This window comes from Ranitomeya imitator, chromosome 4, assembly GCF_032444005.1.
Source record: "Ranitomeya imitator isolate aRanImi1 chromosome 4, aRanImi1.pri, whole genome shotgun sequence".
Taxonomy (NCBI): domain Eukaryota; kingdom Metazoa; phylum Chordata; class Amphibia; order Anura; family Dendrobatidae; genus Ranitomeya; species Ranitomeya imitator.
The window spans coordinates 669774786-669791952 of record NC_091285.1 but is presented as its reverse complement, the minus strand read 5'-3'; the positions used below and the strand labels follow the sequence as shown (position 1 = coordinate 669791952).

At 51.9% G+C, this 17167-nt stretch overlaps 1 protein-coding gene and 1 non-coding gene across 2 annotated transcripts in view; one reads left to right on the top strand and one right to left on the bottom strand.

Annotated features, from left to right (window-relative positions):
* Nucleotides 1-16373, bottom strand: part of HOOK2 (hook microtubule tethering protein 2) — a 35048-nt gene extending 18675 nt beyond the window's left edge. The window contains exons 1-4 of the mRNA XM_069767239.1: nt 16196-16373; nt 10626-10711; nt 4381-4453; nt 4120-4170 (exon numbers count right to left, since the gene is read on the bottom strand). Coding sequence (XP_069623340.1) covers nt 4120-4170; nt 4381-4453; nt 10626-10711; nt 16196-16243 — 258 coding nt within the window. The 5' untranslated portion in view covers nt 16244-16373. The remainder of the gene's footprint in view (nt 1-4119; nt 4171-4380; nt 4454-10625; nt 10712-16195) is intronic.
* TRNAS-GCU (transfer RNA serine (anticodon GCU)) lies at nt 199-280 on the top strand. Its single transcript has one exon. It is a non-coding gene; the product is annotated as a tRNA-Ser (tRNA).
* Nucleotides 16374-17167: the final 794 nt, after the last annotated feature.

Sequence of the window (17167 nt, the reverse complement as noted above, 5' to 3'; positions counted from 1 at the left end):
GAGGAGAGGACAAAGATCGCAAATTCTAGATGTGCCGCAAAGACAGACCCCGATCCCAAAAGACCGACTGCTGCCAGAGATTCACAGGGGATGACAACAAAGTATTAGTGTAAGGGTGTGCAGACTTATGCAATCACATATTACTTTTTTTCTACCGGAAAAGATTTCAATAGCACCAGCGGTCTCACCATATAAGGAGACGAGGTGGCCGAGTGGTTAAGGCGATGGACTGCTAATCCATTGTGCTCTGCACGCGTGGGTTCGAATCCCATCCTCGTCGTCATTTTAACTGACCTCGTGGCGCAACGGTAGCGCGTCTGACTCCAGATCAGAAGGTTGCGTGTTCAAATCACGTTATAGGCTGAACTGGATGGACAAATGTCTTTTTTCGGCCATACTAACCATGTTACTATGTTACTATGTAATTTGATTGTCAATGGATTTCCACAGATTATGGGCGTCATTAGAGCTTGAAAAAGTTCTGAAACGATTCTTGGTAGGATTATATGGCAGAAACTTGAAATTGTAACAGGGGTGTGTAGACTTCCTATAACCACTGTAATCCTAGAACTGGCTATAAATCTTTAATAGTGATTAGAGGAGCAGGCAATGGATATCGGGCCAGGTTCTCTTACATGTGTAGGCGCCTTAGGAGACCTAAACCTCTAAACCCCTGGCCGACACACTGTAGCAAACCATCAGCTCAATAGACCAATACACTGATAATGTATACAGTGAGATGTTTGGCCCTGTTCATTCATCGGGTTTCCTTGCTCCTTTTGGAATGTACACATTGAAGATCCAGACTATGACCCCTGACGCAGCCTCCACGCCTTCTTCTTACATAGTCTGGAGGTGTTTTGGGTCATTGTCCTTTAGGAACAAATAATGGTCCTACTAAGTGTGAACCAATTGGGAAGCCGCCATGACACCCTCCCCCACAGTGGGCACCACACAAAAACCATCCACTCGCCATTTTTGAGTCTCAGACATGGAGGTTTGTACCAAAAATTGCAAATTTTGACAGCACAGATTTCCTATGATGTAACGTCCAGTCATTGGGGTTCTTGGCTCAAACAAGTCTCTTCTTCTTGTCTGCAGTTCTTGGTACTTTCTTCTTTCCAGCAATTCGACGATGAAGTCTCCTCTAGACAGTTGATGTTGAAATGGTGCTGCCATTTACTTTCTGTACATCATTTGAGGTGCTGTCAGTTCGCATTTTCTGAGGCTAGGAAACACTTTGATGAACTTATCCTCTGCAGCACAGGTAATTCTTAGGTCCTTCCTTTCCTGGGACAGTCATCATGAGAGACAGTTTCGTCGCAATGACTGGATAATTTTCATAATTGCACTTGAGGATACCTTCAAGGCTCTAGCAATTTTCTGAATTGACTGACCTTTTTGTCTTTAATGCTGGCCGGTGGTTTTTCTTTAAAATTAGATGAGTGGTTCTCGCCATATTCTGGCTTAGAACAGTTGTGGAGGAGGGCTGAGCACTATATGGGCCCTGATGGTCACAGACACTTTCTGAAAGCCATTGATTAAAGCAAAAAACAAAAAAACACACCTTTTGACATCAGTTCATTGAGAACCATTCTAAGTTGACCTAGTGAAGGGTGTAATTCTGTCATCAGAGTAAAAGCGGGTTACTGTGAGGAATCTATGGTGCACCACAGATTCTGGCCTGCGTCACTCATGTTCCTTTACGTTTTCCTTTGTGGTTTTGCTCAGTCTGAATCTACAATGTGAACATTCCCCCCCAAAAAAACATGGATCAAAAAACATCGCAAGAACAAGCATGTCCAAAGATTGGAGCGGTATTGTATGTGGACCGTAGTGCGGCCCCAGCGTCATAAGTTGTGGACAAAAAAAATATATATATTTTTTTTTTGCTGCCAGGTTTGATAATGATTCATCCTGATCACAGGGCACGTTTCCTTAGGACAGGACAGTAAAGCTGGCGAGGAGGAAGTGTGGGCGGAGGACAGAACTTTACATAGATAAGAGCAATGAAATTCCAGATAGGGAAAACCCAACCTGACAAATGTATCATTGTGTACAAAGCAGTGGAACAAGGTAATGATAGGGGAAGTACAGGAAGACCATCACAGGTAAGCCCTGGAGCTGAGGGAGGGGAGAAAGCATCACCTACACACTGTACATTCCAGAACAGAGGGAAAGGTATGGTCAAAATGTTACAAAACAAGGACAAAAAAAAAAAAAAAAAGAAGAAGTCAAAATTTAGGATGGTTCCACTGACAAAACAAAGGAAATAAATGTCCCTATATACAGGAATATAACTACTATAATACTGCTCCTATGTACAAGAATATAACTACTATAATACTGCCCCTATGTACAAGAATATAACTACTATAATACTGCTCCCTATGTACAAGAATATAACTACTATAATACTGCTCCTATGTACAAGAATATAACTACTATAATACTGCCCCTATGTACAAGAATATAACTACTATAATACTGCTCCCTATGTACAAGAATATAACTACTATAATACTGCTCCTATGTACAAGAATATAACTACTATAATACTGCTCCTATGTACAAGAATATAACTACTATAATACTGCTCCTATGTACAAGAATATAACTACTATAATACTGCTCCTATGTATAAGAATATAACTACTATAATACTGCCCCTATGTACAAGAATATAACTACTATAATACTGCCCCTATGTACAAGAATATAACTACTATAATACTGCTCCCTATGTACAAGAATATAACTACTATAATACTGCCCCTATGTACAAGAATATAACTACTATAATACTGCCCCCTATGTACAAGAATATAACTACTATAATACTGCTCCCTATGTACAAGAATATAACTACTATAATACTGCTCCCTATGTACAAGAATATAACTACTATAATACTGCTCCCTATGTACAAGAATATAACTACTATAATACTGCTCCTATGTACAAGAATATAACTACTAATACTGCTCCTATGTACAAGAATATAACTACTATAATACTGCTCCTATGTACAAGAATATAACTACTATAATACTGCCCCTATGTACAAGAATATAACTACTATAATACTGCTCCCTATGTACAAGAATATAACTACTATAATACTGCCCCCTATGTACAAGAATATAACTACTATAATACTGCCCCCTATGTACAAGAATATAACTACTATAATACTGCCCCTATGTACAAGAATATAACTACTATAATACTGCCCCCTATGTACAAGAATATAACTACTATAATACTGCCCCTATGTACAAGAATATAACTACTATAATACTGCCCCCTATGTACAAGAATATAACTACTATAATACTGCTCCCTATGTACAAGAATATAACTACTATAATACTGCTCCCTATGTACAAGAATATAACTACTATAATACTGCTCCCTATGTACAAGAATATAACTACTATAATACTGCCCCCTATGTACAAGAATATAACTACTATAATACTGCCCCTATGTACAAGAATATAACTACTATAATACTCCTATGTACAAGAATATAACTACTATAATACTGCCCCAATATACAAGAATATAACTACTATAATACTGCCCCCTATGTACAAGAATATAACTACTATAATACTGCCCCCTATGTACAAGAATATAACTACTATAATACTCCTATGTACAAGAATATAACTACTATAATACTGCCCCAATATACAAGAATATAACTACTATAATACTGCTCCTATGTACAAGAATATAACTACTATAATACTGCCCCTATGTACAGGAATATAACTACTATAATACTGCCTCCTAGGAACAAGAATATAACTACTATAATACTGCTCCTATGTACAAGAATATAACTACTATAATACTGCTCCTATGTACAAGAATATAACTACTATAATACTGCTCCTATGTACAAGAATATAACTACTATAATACTGCCCCTATGTACAGGAATATAACTACTATAATACTGCCTCCTAGGAACAAGAATATAACTACTATAATACTGCTCCTATGTACAAGAATATAACTACTATAATACTGCTCCCTATGTACAAGAATATAACTACTATAATACTGCCTCCTAGGTGTGTAACCGGGCAGACCATCCTTTATACTCACATCCTGATAATATTCGAGGACGCTCTGCAGGATCCTCTTCATATTGCTGACCTGATGGAGGAGAGGATATAGCGCAGGTTAGTAGTGTATGCTCTGGCGGTTATCTGTATGTAATATTTATTCATTCTCGGCAGGAGAAGCCATAGTCCCCTCTCACTGCCCGGACAATGAGCCGTATGTGTCGCAATAGGGGAACACTCACCCTGTAGGGGCAGGGTCCTTGTGGTCTCCTCTGCACCCCTTCCTATAGCTCACACTTACCTTCAGCCTCCAGTTATCACTAGAGTCAGGCTTTATCCTCATCAGCCAGGCTTCATTAAACCACGAGGAGTCTCTGCAGACACAAGACACAGAATGAAGGATCCAAAGCAGTGGCAGCCATTAATAGTCATCACAGATGCAGTAAAGTGACAAGTGTTGCAACGTGGCCCACCTGACTGGCGCGGAGCGCCTCCCCGAGCACAGTGAAGGTACAGCCTGGATATCTACTATATAATTGTCTAAGGGGTACTTCCGTCTTTCTATCTGTCCTTCTGTCTGTCACGGATATTCATTGGTCGCGGCCTCTGTCTGTCATGGAATCCAAGTCACTGATTGGTCGTGGCAAAACGCCCACGTCCATTGCCACGACCAATCAGCGACAATATGGCCGCTCCATACTCCCCTCCAGTCAGCGCTCACACAGGGTTAATGGCAGCGTTAATGGACCGCGTTATGCCGCAGTGTAACGCACTCCATTAACGCAGCTATTAAACCTGTGCGACCAACTTTTTTTTTTTTTTTTTTACTATTGATGTTGTGTATGCAGCCTCAATAGTAAAAAGATCTAATGTTAAAAATAATTAAAAAAAAAAAAAAGAAAAATCATTATATACTCCCCTTCCGCCGCCTTTCCCGCTCCTCGCGATGCTCCGATGACCGCTCCATACAAGCGGCAGTTTCCGGTTCCAAGGATGGTATGCGACAAGGACCTGCCATAACGTCACAATCATGTGACCGCGACGTCATCACAGGTCCTGCTCCCATACCAACCCTGGGAGCGGAAGCTGCCGGGTGCACCGCACACAGGGCCAGGACTTCAACGGAGGGCGAGTATATGTTTATTTTTGATTTTAAGTCTGTATACTCCGTCGCTGGGCAATATACTACGTGGACATGCATATTCTAGAATACCCGATGCGCGTATATATATATATATATATTCTAACGCATCGGGTATTCTAGAATATGCATGTCCACGTAGTATATTGGCCAGCCACATAGTATATTGGCCAGCCACATAGTATATTGGCCAGCCACATAGTATATTGGCCAGCCACATAGTATATTGGCCAGCCACATAGTATATTGGCCAGCCACATAGTATATTGGCCAGCCACATAGTATATTGGCCAGCCACATAGTATATTGGCCAGCCACATAGTATATTGGCCAGCCACATAGTATATTGGCCAGCCACATAGTATATTGGCCAGCCACATAGTATATTGGCCAGCCACATAGTATATTGGCCAGCCACATAGTATATTGGCCAGCCACATAGTATATTGGCCAGCCACATAGTATATTGGCCAGCCACATAGTATATTGGCCAGCCACATAGTATATTGGCCAGCCACATAGTATATTGGCCAGCCACATAGTATATTGGCCAGCCACATAGTATATTGGCCAGCCACATAGTATATTGGCCAGCCACATAGTATATTGGCCAGCCACATAGTATATTGGCCAGCCACATAGTATATTGGCCAGCCACATAGTATATTGGCCAGCCACATAGTATATTGGCCAGCCACATAGTATATTGGCCAGCCACATAGTATATTGGCCAGCCACATAGTATATTGGCCAGCCACATAGTATATTGGCCAGCCACATAGTATATTGGCCAGCCACATAGTATATTGGCCAGCCACATAGTATATTGGCCAGCCACATAGTATATTGGCCAGCCACATAGTATATTGGCCAGCCACATAGTATATTGGCCAGCCACATAGTATATTGGCCAGCCACATAGTATATTGGCCAGCCACATAGTATATTGGCCAGCCACATAGTATATTGGCCAGCCACATAGTATATTGGCCAGCCACATAGTATATTGGCCAGCCACATAGTATATTGGCCAGCCACATAGTATATTGGCCAGCCACATAGTATATTGGCCAGCCACATAGTATATTGGCCAGCCACATAGTATATTGGCCAGCCACATAGTATATTGGCCAGCCACATAGTATATTGGCCAGCCACATAGTATATTGGCCAGCCACATAGTATATTGGCCAGCCACATAGTATATTGGCCAGCCACATAGTATATTGGCCAGCCACATAGTATATTGGCCAGCCACATAGTATATTGGCCAGCCACATAGTATATTGGCCAGCCACATAGTATATTGGCCAGCCACATAGTATATTGGCCAGCCACATAGTATATTGGCCAGCCACATAGTATATTGGCCAGCCACATAGTATATTGGCCAGCCACATAGTATATTGGCCAGCCACATAGTATATTGGCCAGCCACATAGTATATTGGCCAGCCACATAGTATATTGGCCAGCCACATAGTATATTGGCCAGCCACATAGTATATTGGCCAGCCACATAGTATATTGGCCAGCCACATAGTATATTGGCCAGCCACATAGTATATTGGCCAGCCACATAGTATATTGGCCAGCCACATAGTATATTGGCCAGCCACATAGTATATTGGCCAGCCACATAGTATATTGGCCAGCCACATAGTATATTGGCCAGCCACATAGTATATTGGCCAGCCACATAGTATATTGGCCAGCCACATAGTATATTGGCCAGCCACATAGTATATTGGCCAGCCACATAGTATATTGGCCAGCCACATAGTATATTGGCCAGCCACATAGTATATTGGCCAGCCACATAGTATATTGGCCAGCCACATAGTATATTGGCCAGCCACATAGTATATTGGCCAGCCACATAGTATATTGGCCAGCCACATAGTATATTGGCCAGCCACATAGTATATTGGCCAGCCACATAGTATATTGGCCAGCCACATAGTATATTGGCCAGCCACATAGTATATTGGCCAGCCACATAGTATATTGGCCAGCCACATAGTATATTGGCCAGCCACATAGTATATTGGCCAGCCACATAGTATATTGGCCAGCCACATAGTATATTGGCCAGCCACATAGTATATTGGCCAGCCACATAGTATATTGGCCAGCCACATAGTATATTGGCCAGCCACATAGTATATTGGCCAGCCACATAGTATATTGGCCAGCCACATAGTATATTGGCCAGCCACATAGTATATTGGCCAGCCACATAGTATATTGGCCAGCCACATAGTATATTGGCCAGCCACATAGTATATTGGCCAGCCACATAGTATATTGGCCAGCCACATAGTATATTGGCCAGCCACATAGTATATTGGCCAGCCACATAGTATATTGGCCAGCCACATAGTATATTGGCCAGCCACATAGTATATTGGCCAGCCACATAGTATATTGGCCAGCCACATAGTATATTGGCCAGCCACATAGTATATTGGCCAGCCACATAGTATATTGGCCAGCCACATAGTATATTGGCCAGCCACATAGTATATTGGCCAGCCACATAGTATATTGGCCAGCCACATAGTATATTGGCCAGCCACATAGTATATTGGCCAGCCACATAGTATATTGGCCAGCCACATAGTATATTGGCCAGCCACATAGTATATTGGCCAGCCACATAGTATATTGGCCAGCCACATAGTATATTGGCCAGCCACATAGTATATTGGCCAGCCACATAGTATATTGGCCAGCCACATAGTATATTGGCCAGCCACATAGTATATTGGCCAGCCACATAGTATATTGGCCAGCCACATAGTATATTGGCCAGCCACATAGTATATTGGCCAGCCACATAGTATATTGGCCAGCCACATAGTATATTGGCCAGCCACATAGTATATTGGCCAGCCACATAGTATATTGGCCAGCCACATAGTATATTGGCCAGCCACATAGTATATTGGCCAGCCACATAGTATATTGGCCAGCCACATAGTATATTGGCCAGCCACATAGTATATTGGCCAGCCACATAGTATATTGGCCAGCCACATAGTATATTGGCCAGCCACATAGTATATTGGCCAGCCACATAGTATATTGGCCAGCCACATAGTATATTGGCCAGCCACATAGTATATTGGCCAGCCACATAGTATATTGGCCAGCCACATAGTATATTGGCCAGCCACATAGTATATTGGCCAGCCACATAGTATATTGGCCAGCCACATAGTATATTGGCCAGCCACATAGTATATTGGCCAGCCACATAGTATATTGGCCAGCCACATAGTATATTGGCCAGCCACATAGTATATTGGCCAGCCACATAGTATATTGGCCAGCCACATAGTATATTGGCCAGCCACATAGTATATTGGCCAGCCACATAGTATATTGGCCAGCCACATAGTATATTGGCCAGCCACATAGTATATTGGCCAGCCACATAGTATATTGGCCAGCCACATAGTATATTGGCCAGCCACATAGTATATTGGCCAGCCACATAGTATATTGGCCAGCCACATAGTATATTGGCCAGCCACATAGTATATTGGCCAGCCACATAGTATATTGGCCAGCCACATAGTATATTGGCCAGCCACATAGTATATTGGCCAGCCACATAGTATATTGGCCAGCCACATAGTATATTGGCCAGCCACATAGTATATTGGCCAGCCACATAGTATATTGGCCAGCCACATAGTATATTGGCCAGCCACATAGTATATTGGCCAGCCACATAGTATATTGGCCAGCCACATAGTATATTGGCCAGCCACATAGTATATTGGCCAGCCACATAGTATATTGGCCAGCCACATAGTATATTGGCCAGCCACATAGTATATTGGCCAGCCACATAGTATATTGGCCAGCCACATAGTATATTGGCCAGCCACATAGTATATTGGCCAGCCACATAGTATATTGGCCAGCCACATAGTATATTGGCCAGCCACATAGTATATTGGCCAGCCACATAGTATATTGGCCAGCCACATAGTATATTGGCCAGCCACATAGTATATTGGCCAGCCACATAGTATATTGGCCAGCCACATAGTATATTGGCCAGCCACATAGTATATTGGCCAGCCACATAGTATATTGGCCAGCCACATAGTATATTGGCCAGCCACATAGTATATTGGCCAGCCACATAGTATATTGGCCAGCCACATAGTATATTGGCCAGCCACATAGTATATTGGCCAGCCACATAGTATATTGGCCAGCCACATAGTATATTGGCCAGCCACATAGTATATTGGCCAGCCACATAGTATATTGGCCAGCCACATAGTATATTGGCCAGCCACATAGTATATTGGCCAGCCACATAGTATATTGGCCAGCCACATAGTATATTGGCCAGCCACATAGTATATTGGCCAGCCACATAGTATATTGGCCAGCCACATAGTATATTGGCCAGCCACATAGTATATTGGCCAGCCACATAGTATATTGGCCAGCCACATAGTATATTGGCCAGCCACATAGTATATTGGCCAGCCACATAGTATATTGGCCAGCCACATAGTATATTGGCCAGCCACATAGTATATTGGCCAGCCACATAGTATATTGGCCAGCCACATAGTATATTGGCCAGCCACATAGTATATTGGCCAGCCACATAGTATATTGCCCAGCCACGTAGTATATTGGCCAGCCACATAGTATATTTCCCAGCCACGTAGTATATTGGCCAGCCACGTAGTATATTGCCCAGCACAGAGCCACGTAGTATAGAGACTTAAAAAATAAATAAATAAACATATACTCACCTTCCGAAGGCCCGTTGGAAGTCCTGCTATACTCACCCTCCGCCGCCTTTTCCGCTCCTCTGGACGCTCCCGGGATCGCTCCATTGCAAGCGGCAGCTTGCGGTCCCAGGGCTGGTGTGAGCAGGACCTATGATGACGTCGCGGTCACATGACCGTGACGTCACGGCAGGTCCTTGTTGCACAGCAGCCCTGGGAGCGGAAGCTGCCGCTTGCAATGGAGCGATCCCGGGAGCGTCCAGAGGAGCAGGAAAGGCGGCGGAGGGTGAGTATAGCAGGTTTTTTTTTTGTTTTTTTAATTATTTTTAACATGACATATTTTTACTATTGATGCTGCATAGGCAGCATCAATAGTAAATAGTTGGGGACACACAGGGTTAATAGCAGCGGTAATGGAGTGTGTTACACCGCGGGCCGTTACCGCTGCCATTAACCCTGTGTGAGCGGTGAGTGGAGGGGATTACGGAGCGGGCGCCGGGCAGTGAGTGCAGGGGAGTAGGGGAGGGACTAATCGGACTGTGGCCGTCGCTGATTGATCGCGGCAGCCATGACAGGCAGCTGCCGAGACCAACAAGGGGTCACAGGGGTGTTAGGATTGTAACCCCCATTATGTACTCACATGAGATTCAGCACCTGGGCGATGGCCAGTCCTCCCGCCAGGTCCTGGTAGGACACACACGGACCAGACACCTGAAATGTTTGCATCTATGGAGGAAAGATACATGACGGGTTAATTCTCCAGCTCAGATGAGTCTGCGGTAACATGGAGGAATCACCAGCAGTCAGTACTGGTCCCTGCACGTGGTGGTGGTCTTCAGGGGCACGCAGCCACAGAGCGGGACCCCACTGTACTATAAGGGTGTAGAACTCTCCTCGGATTGCAAAACCTGGCCAGAGCACCGGGCCTCCCGACCTGAGCGTCCTCCTCAGAGGCACATGGAGGGCAGGCTGGGTATTGTGGTGCTACTATAGGAATACGCCTGCATCACTCAGTAATGGAGGAGCACTGGCCGCACTACCTGGACGTGGCAGAGAGAGGAGCCGTCACCGGCTGCCACCAAACCCCTCGAGTGGCTGCAGATGTCCTGCAGCGCCGAGGTCTGAGGTTCTACTAAACTCTGAGGGTCTTCCTGTCCGACCTCCAAGACGTCGCCTCTAATTACCCGAGAAGTCGGCTCCAACATGCACAAAACCGGGAGCTCAGTAATGACGACCGCGGGAGGAAGCGCAGTGGGGGCTCGGCGATGACGACCGCAGGAGGAAGCGCAGTGGGGGCTCGGCGATGACGACCGCGGGAGGAAGCGCAGTGGGGGCTCGGCGATGACGACCGCGGGAGGAAGCGCAGTGGGGGCTCGGCGATGACGACCGCGGGAGGAAGCGCAGTGGGGGCTCGGCGATGACGACCGCGGGAGGAAGCGCAGTGGGGGCTCGGCAATGACGACCGCGGGAGGAAGCGCAGTGGGGGCTCGGCAATGACGACCGCGGGAGGAAGCGCAGTGGGGGCTCGGCAATGACGACCGCGGGAGGAAGCGCAGTGGGGGCTCGGCAATGACGACCGCGGGAGGAAGCGCAGTGGGGGCTCGGCGATGACGACCGCGGGAGGAAGCGCAGTGGGGGTTCGGCGATGACGACCGCGGGAGGAAGGGCAGTGGGGGCTCGGCGATGACGACCGCAGGAGGAAGCACAGTGGGAGCTCGGCAATGAGCGCAGTGGGGGCTCGGCGATGACGACCACGGGAGGGAGCGCAGTGGGGGCTCGGCGATGACGACCGCAGGAGGAAGCGCGGTGGGGGCTCGGCGATGACGACCGCAGGAGGAAGCGCACTGGGGGCTCGGCGATGACGACTGCGGGAGGAAGGGCAGTGGGAGCTCGGCAATGAGCGCAGTGGGGGCTCGGCGATGACGACCGCAGGAGGAAGCGCGGTGGGGGCTCGGCGATGACGACCGCAGGAGGAAGCGCGGTGGGGGCTCGGCGATGACGACCGCAGGAGGAAGCGCGGTGGGGGCTCGGCGATGACGACCGCAGGAGGAAGCGCGGTGGGGGCTCGGCGATGACGACCGCAGGAGGAAGCGCAGTGGGGGCTCGGCGATGACGACCGCAGGAGGAAGCGCGGTGGGGGCTCGGCGATGACGACCGCAGGAGGAAGCGCACTGGGGGCTCGGCGATGACGACCGCGGGAGGAAGCGCAGTGGGGGCTCGGCGATGACGACCGCGGGAGGAAGCGCAGTGGGGGCTCGGCGATGACGACCGCGGGAGGAAGCGCAGTGGGGGCTCGGCGATGACGACCGCGGGAGGAAGCGCAGTGGGGGCTCGGCGATGACGACCGCGGGAGGAAGCGCAGTGGGGGCTCGGCGATGACGACCGCGGGAGGAAGCGCAGTGGGGGCTCGGCGATGACGACCGCGGGAGGAAGCGCAGTGGGGGCTCGGCAATGACGACCGCGGGAGGAAGCGCAGTGGGGGCTCGGCAATGACGACCGCGGGAGGAAGCGCAGTTGGGGCTCGGCAATGACGACCGCGGGAGGAAGCGCAGTGGGGGCTCGGCAATGACGACCGCGGGAGGAAGCGCAGTGGGGGCTCGGCAATGACGACCGCGGGAGGAAGCGCAGTGGGGGCTCGGCAATGACGACCGCGGGAGGAAGCGCAGTGGGGGTTCGGCGATGACGACCGCGGGAGGAAGGGCAGTGGGGGCTCGGCGATGACGACCGCAGGAGGAAGCACAGTGGGGGCTCGGCGATGACGACCGCGGGAGGAAGCACAGTGGGAGCTCGGCAATGAGCGCAGTGGGGGCTCGGCGATGACGACCGCGGGAGGAAGCGCAGTGGGGGTTCGGCGATGACGACCGCAGGAGGAAGCACAGTGGGAGCTCGGCAATGAGCGCAGTGGGGGCTCGGCGATGACGACCACGGGAGGGAGCGCAGTGGGGGCTCGGCGATGACGACCGCAGGAGGAAGCGCACTGGGGGCTCGGCGATGACGACCGCGGGAGGAAGCGCAGTGGGGGCTCGGCGATGACGACCGCGGGAGGAAGCGCAGTGGGGGCTCGGCGATGACGACCGCGGGAGGAAGCGCAGTGGGGGCTCGGCGATGACGACCGCGGGAGGAAGCGCAGTGGGGGCTCGGCGATGACGACCGCGGGAGGAAGCGCAGTGGGGGCTCGGCGATGACGACCGCGGGAGGAAGCGCAGTGGGGGCTCGGCGATGACGACCGCGGGAGGAAGCGCAGTGGGGGCTCGGCGATGACGACCGCGGGAGGAAGCGCAGTGGGGGCTCGGCGATGACGACCGCGGGAGGAAGCGCAGTGGGGGCTCGGCGATGACGACCGCGGGAGGAAGCGCAGTGGGGGCTCGGCGATGACGACCGCGGGAGGAAGCGCAGTGGGGGCTCGGCGATGACGACCGCGGGAGGAAGCGCAGTGGGGGCTCGGCGATGACGACCGCGGGAGGAAGCGCAGTGGGGGCTCGGCGATGACGACCGCGGGAGGAAGCGCAGTGGGGGCTCGGCGATGACGACCGCGGGAGGAAGCGCAGTGGGGGCTCGGCGATGACGACCGCGGGAGGAAGCGCAGTGGGGGCTCGGCGATGACGACCGCGGGAGGAAGCGCAGTGGGGGCTCGGCGATGACGACCGCGGGAGGAAGCGCAGTGGGGGCTCGGCGATGACGACCGCGGGAGGAAGCGCAGTGGGGGCTCGGCGATGACGACCGCGGGAGGAAGCGCAGTGGGGGCTCGGCGATGACGACCGCGGGAGGAAGCGCAGTGGGGGCTCGGCGATGACGACCGCGGGAGGAAGCGCAGTGGGGGCTCGGCGATGACGACCGCGGGAGGAAGCGCAGTGGGGGCTCGGCGATGACGACCGCGGGAGGAAGCGCAGTGGGGGCTCGGCGATGACGACCGCGGGAGGAAGCGCAGTGGGGGCTCGGCAATGACGACCGCGGGAGGAAGCGCAGTGGGGGCTCGGCAATGACGACCGCGGGAGGAAGCGCAGTGGGGGCTCGGCAATGACGACCGCGGGAGGAAGCGCAGTGGGGGCTCGGCGATGACGACCGCGGGAGGAAGCGCAGTGGGGGTTCGGCGATGACGACCGCGGGAGGAAGGGCAGTGGGGGCTCGGCGATGACGACCGCAGGAGGAAGCACAGTGGGGGCTCGGCGATGACGACCGCGGGAGGAAGCACAGTGGGAGCTCGGCAATGAGCGCAGTGGGGGCTCGGCGATGACGACCACGGGAGGGAGCGCAGTGGGGGCTCGGCGATGACGACCGCAGGAGGAAGCGCGGTGGGGGCTCGGCGATGACGACCACAGGAGGAAGCGCACTGGGGGCTCGGCGATGACGACCGCGGGAGGAAGGGCAGTGGGAGCTCGGCAATGAGCGCAGTGGGGGCTCGGCGATGACGACCGCGGGAGGAAGCGGAGTGGGGGCTCGGCGATGACGACCGCAGGAGGAAGCGCGGTGGGGGCTCGGCGATGACGACCGCAGGAGGAAGCGCACTGGGGGCTCGGCGATGACGACCGCGGGAGGAAGGGCAGTGGGGGCTCGGCGATGACGACCGCGGGAGGAAGCGCAGTGGGGGCTCGGCGATGACGACCACGGGAGGAAGCGCAGTGGGGGCTCGGCGATGACGACCGCGGGAGGAAGCGCAGTGGGGGCTCGGCGATGACGACCGCGGGAGGAAGCGCAGTGGGGGCTCGGCGATGACGACCGCGGGAGGAAGCGCAGTGGGGGCTCGGCAATGACGACCGCGGGAGGAAGCGCAGTGGGGGCTCGGCAATGACGACCGCGGGAGGAAGCGCAGTGGGGGCTCGGCAATGACGACCGCGGGAGGAAGCGCAGTGGGGGCTCGGCAATGACGACCGCGGGAGGAAGCGCAGTGGGGGCTCGGCGATGACGACCGCGGGAGGAAGCGCAGTGGGGGTTCGGCGATGACGACCGCGGGAGGAAGGGCAGTGGGGGCTCGGCGATGACGACCGCAGGAGGAAGCACAGTGGGGGCTCGGCGATGACGACTGCGGGAGGAAGCACAGTGGGAGCTCGGCAATGAGCGCAGTGGGGGCTCGGCGATGACGACCGCGGGAGGAAGCGCAGTGGGGGTTCGGCGATGACGACCGCGGGAGGAAGGGCAGTGGGGGCTCGGCGATGACGACCGCAGGAGGAAGCACAGTGGGAGCTCGGCAATGAGCGCAGTGGGGGCTCGGCGATGACGACCACGGGAGGGAGCGCAGTGGGGGCTCGGCGATGACGACCGCAGGAGGAAGCGCAGTGGGGGCTCGGCAATGACGACCGCGGGAGGAAGCGCAGTGGGGGCTCGGCGATGACGACCGCGGGAGGAAGCGCAGTGGGGGCTCGGCGATGACGACCGCAGGAGGAAGCGCAGTGGGGGCTCGGCGATGACGACCGCAGGAGGAAGCGCAGTGGGGGCTCGGCGATGACGACCGCGGGAGGAAGCACAGTGGGAGCTCGGCAATGAGCGCAGTGGGGGCTCGGCGATGACGACCGCGGGAGGAAGCGCAGTGGGGGTTCGGCGATGACGACCGCGGGAGGAAGCACAGTGGGAGCTCGGCAATGAGCGCAGTGGGGGCTCGGCGATGACGACCACGGGAGGGAGCGCAGTGGGGGCTCGGCGATGACGACCACGGGAGGGAGCGCAGTGGTGGCTCGGCGATGACGACCGCAGGAGGAAGCGCAGTGGGGGCTCGGCGATGACGACCGCAGGAGGAAGCGCAGTGGGGGCTCGGAGATGACGACAGCGGTGGGGATGGTTGCGCGGCGGGGGCTCGGCAATGGCGACCGCGGGGGGAGGGGGAGTGGTGTCACAGTTTCATCCAGACTTCTGCCACATAGAACACTGGAGGCCATGGTCCATGAGGACTGGGCTAAGGCTGACTATTGTTATAACCTGCTGCACATCATGTGTGCAGCAGGTTATAACAGCCAGAGGGACTCTTCTCATGAATAATGCGGAGCCTGCAGTGGTCGGTGGTGAACTCTCTGCACATGCGCGGTCAGGTTTGTACTTCATGCTGATGAGCTCCTGCAGCACTACATGTGCAGGGACGATCATTGCTATGGGGCCCTATGATCACAGCCCGTGCAGTGGGACGGCAGACACTGGAGTAACACTAGTAATGGGTACGGGAGTAACAGCAGAAGCTCTGACTGAAGTCTTCCCCTCCCCGCCATCCCCGGGGACGCATACCCATGTCAGCAGGGGGTCGCCCTGCTCCCCTCTCCTCTGGCCGCTCATCTCCGCTTTATCCTCAGGCTCTTTTCCCTTCTGACCATACGTTACAGCCAGCAGAGGCCTCGCCAGGCGAATATCAGCCGCTTCTGTCCCTCACCGACCACCGTAGCGTTCACGTATGCCGTACACCTCAGTCAGCCGTAAAGTAAACGCCCACTTCTAAAACATCGTCCAATCGGCAGGCTGCTTTCTCAGGTTGCTAAGGGCGACACTTCCTAGTGAGGGGGCTTTCGTGGACTCCTTAATGAAATGAGGGCTATCCTGGGTTTTGCCTGTTTTATTTTATTTTTATTGGGGGGCGGCTAGAATGAGAACACCTGACGTGTGGGACACACCCGCACAGGACGCGTTCTGACCCCGTGTTGCTGCCTCTGATTTTACCCTTTTTTTTTTGCTAACAACTTTGTACTAGATGCAACAAAGAGAAACTTTCGCTGGATTAACCCTTTAAGTACACAACTTTTTTCTTAGTTTTTTTTGTTTTTGCTATTCTACATCCCAAGGACCATATTCCTCAGTTATAATAAAAGAAAAACACAAAAATGAACGTTATCCTCATGAAATACTATTGGGGGAGCCATTGGCCCCCGCTTCGCCTTGTGAGGCCCCCGCCGGTGATAGAACTTTCTGACCGCCTAGATTCTGAGGTCACTATTGGCTGCGGCATCTGAGGGGGTGACCACTGCCGGACGGTTTACCTCCTGAATCTGGACCATCCCTGTAAATGAACGCATCAGGTCGCCGAGGGGTTAATCGCTGTCCATTAACCCCTTCCCCACCGCAGACGCTTAGTTTTGGCGCTACCGTTTTTTTACCTCCATATATGACGGCGTCAGTTCTCCGTCCACATAGACGTGTGAGGACGAGTCGTAGTTATGGATGACGCCGTTCACTTTACCGTATAATGAACCCGAAAACTAGGAAAAA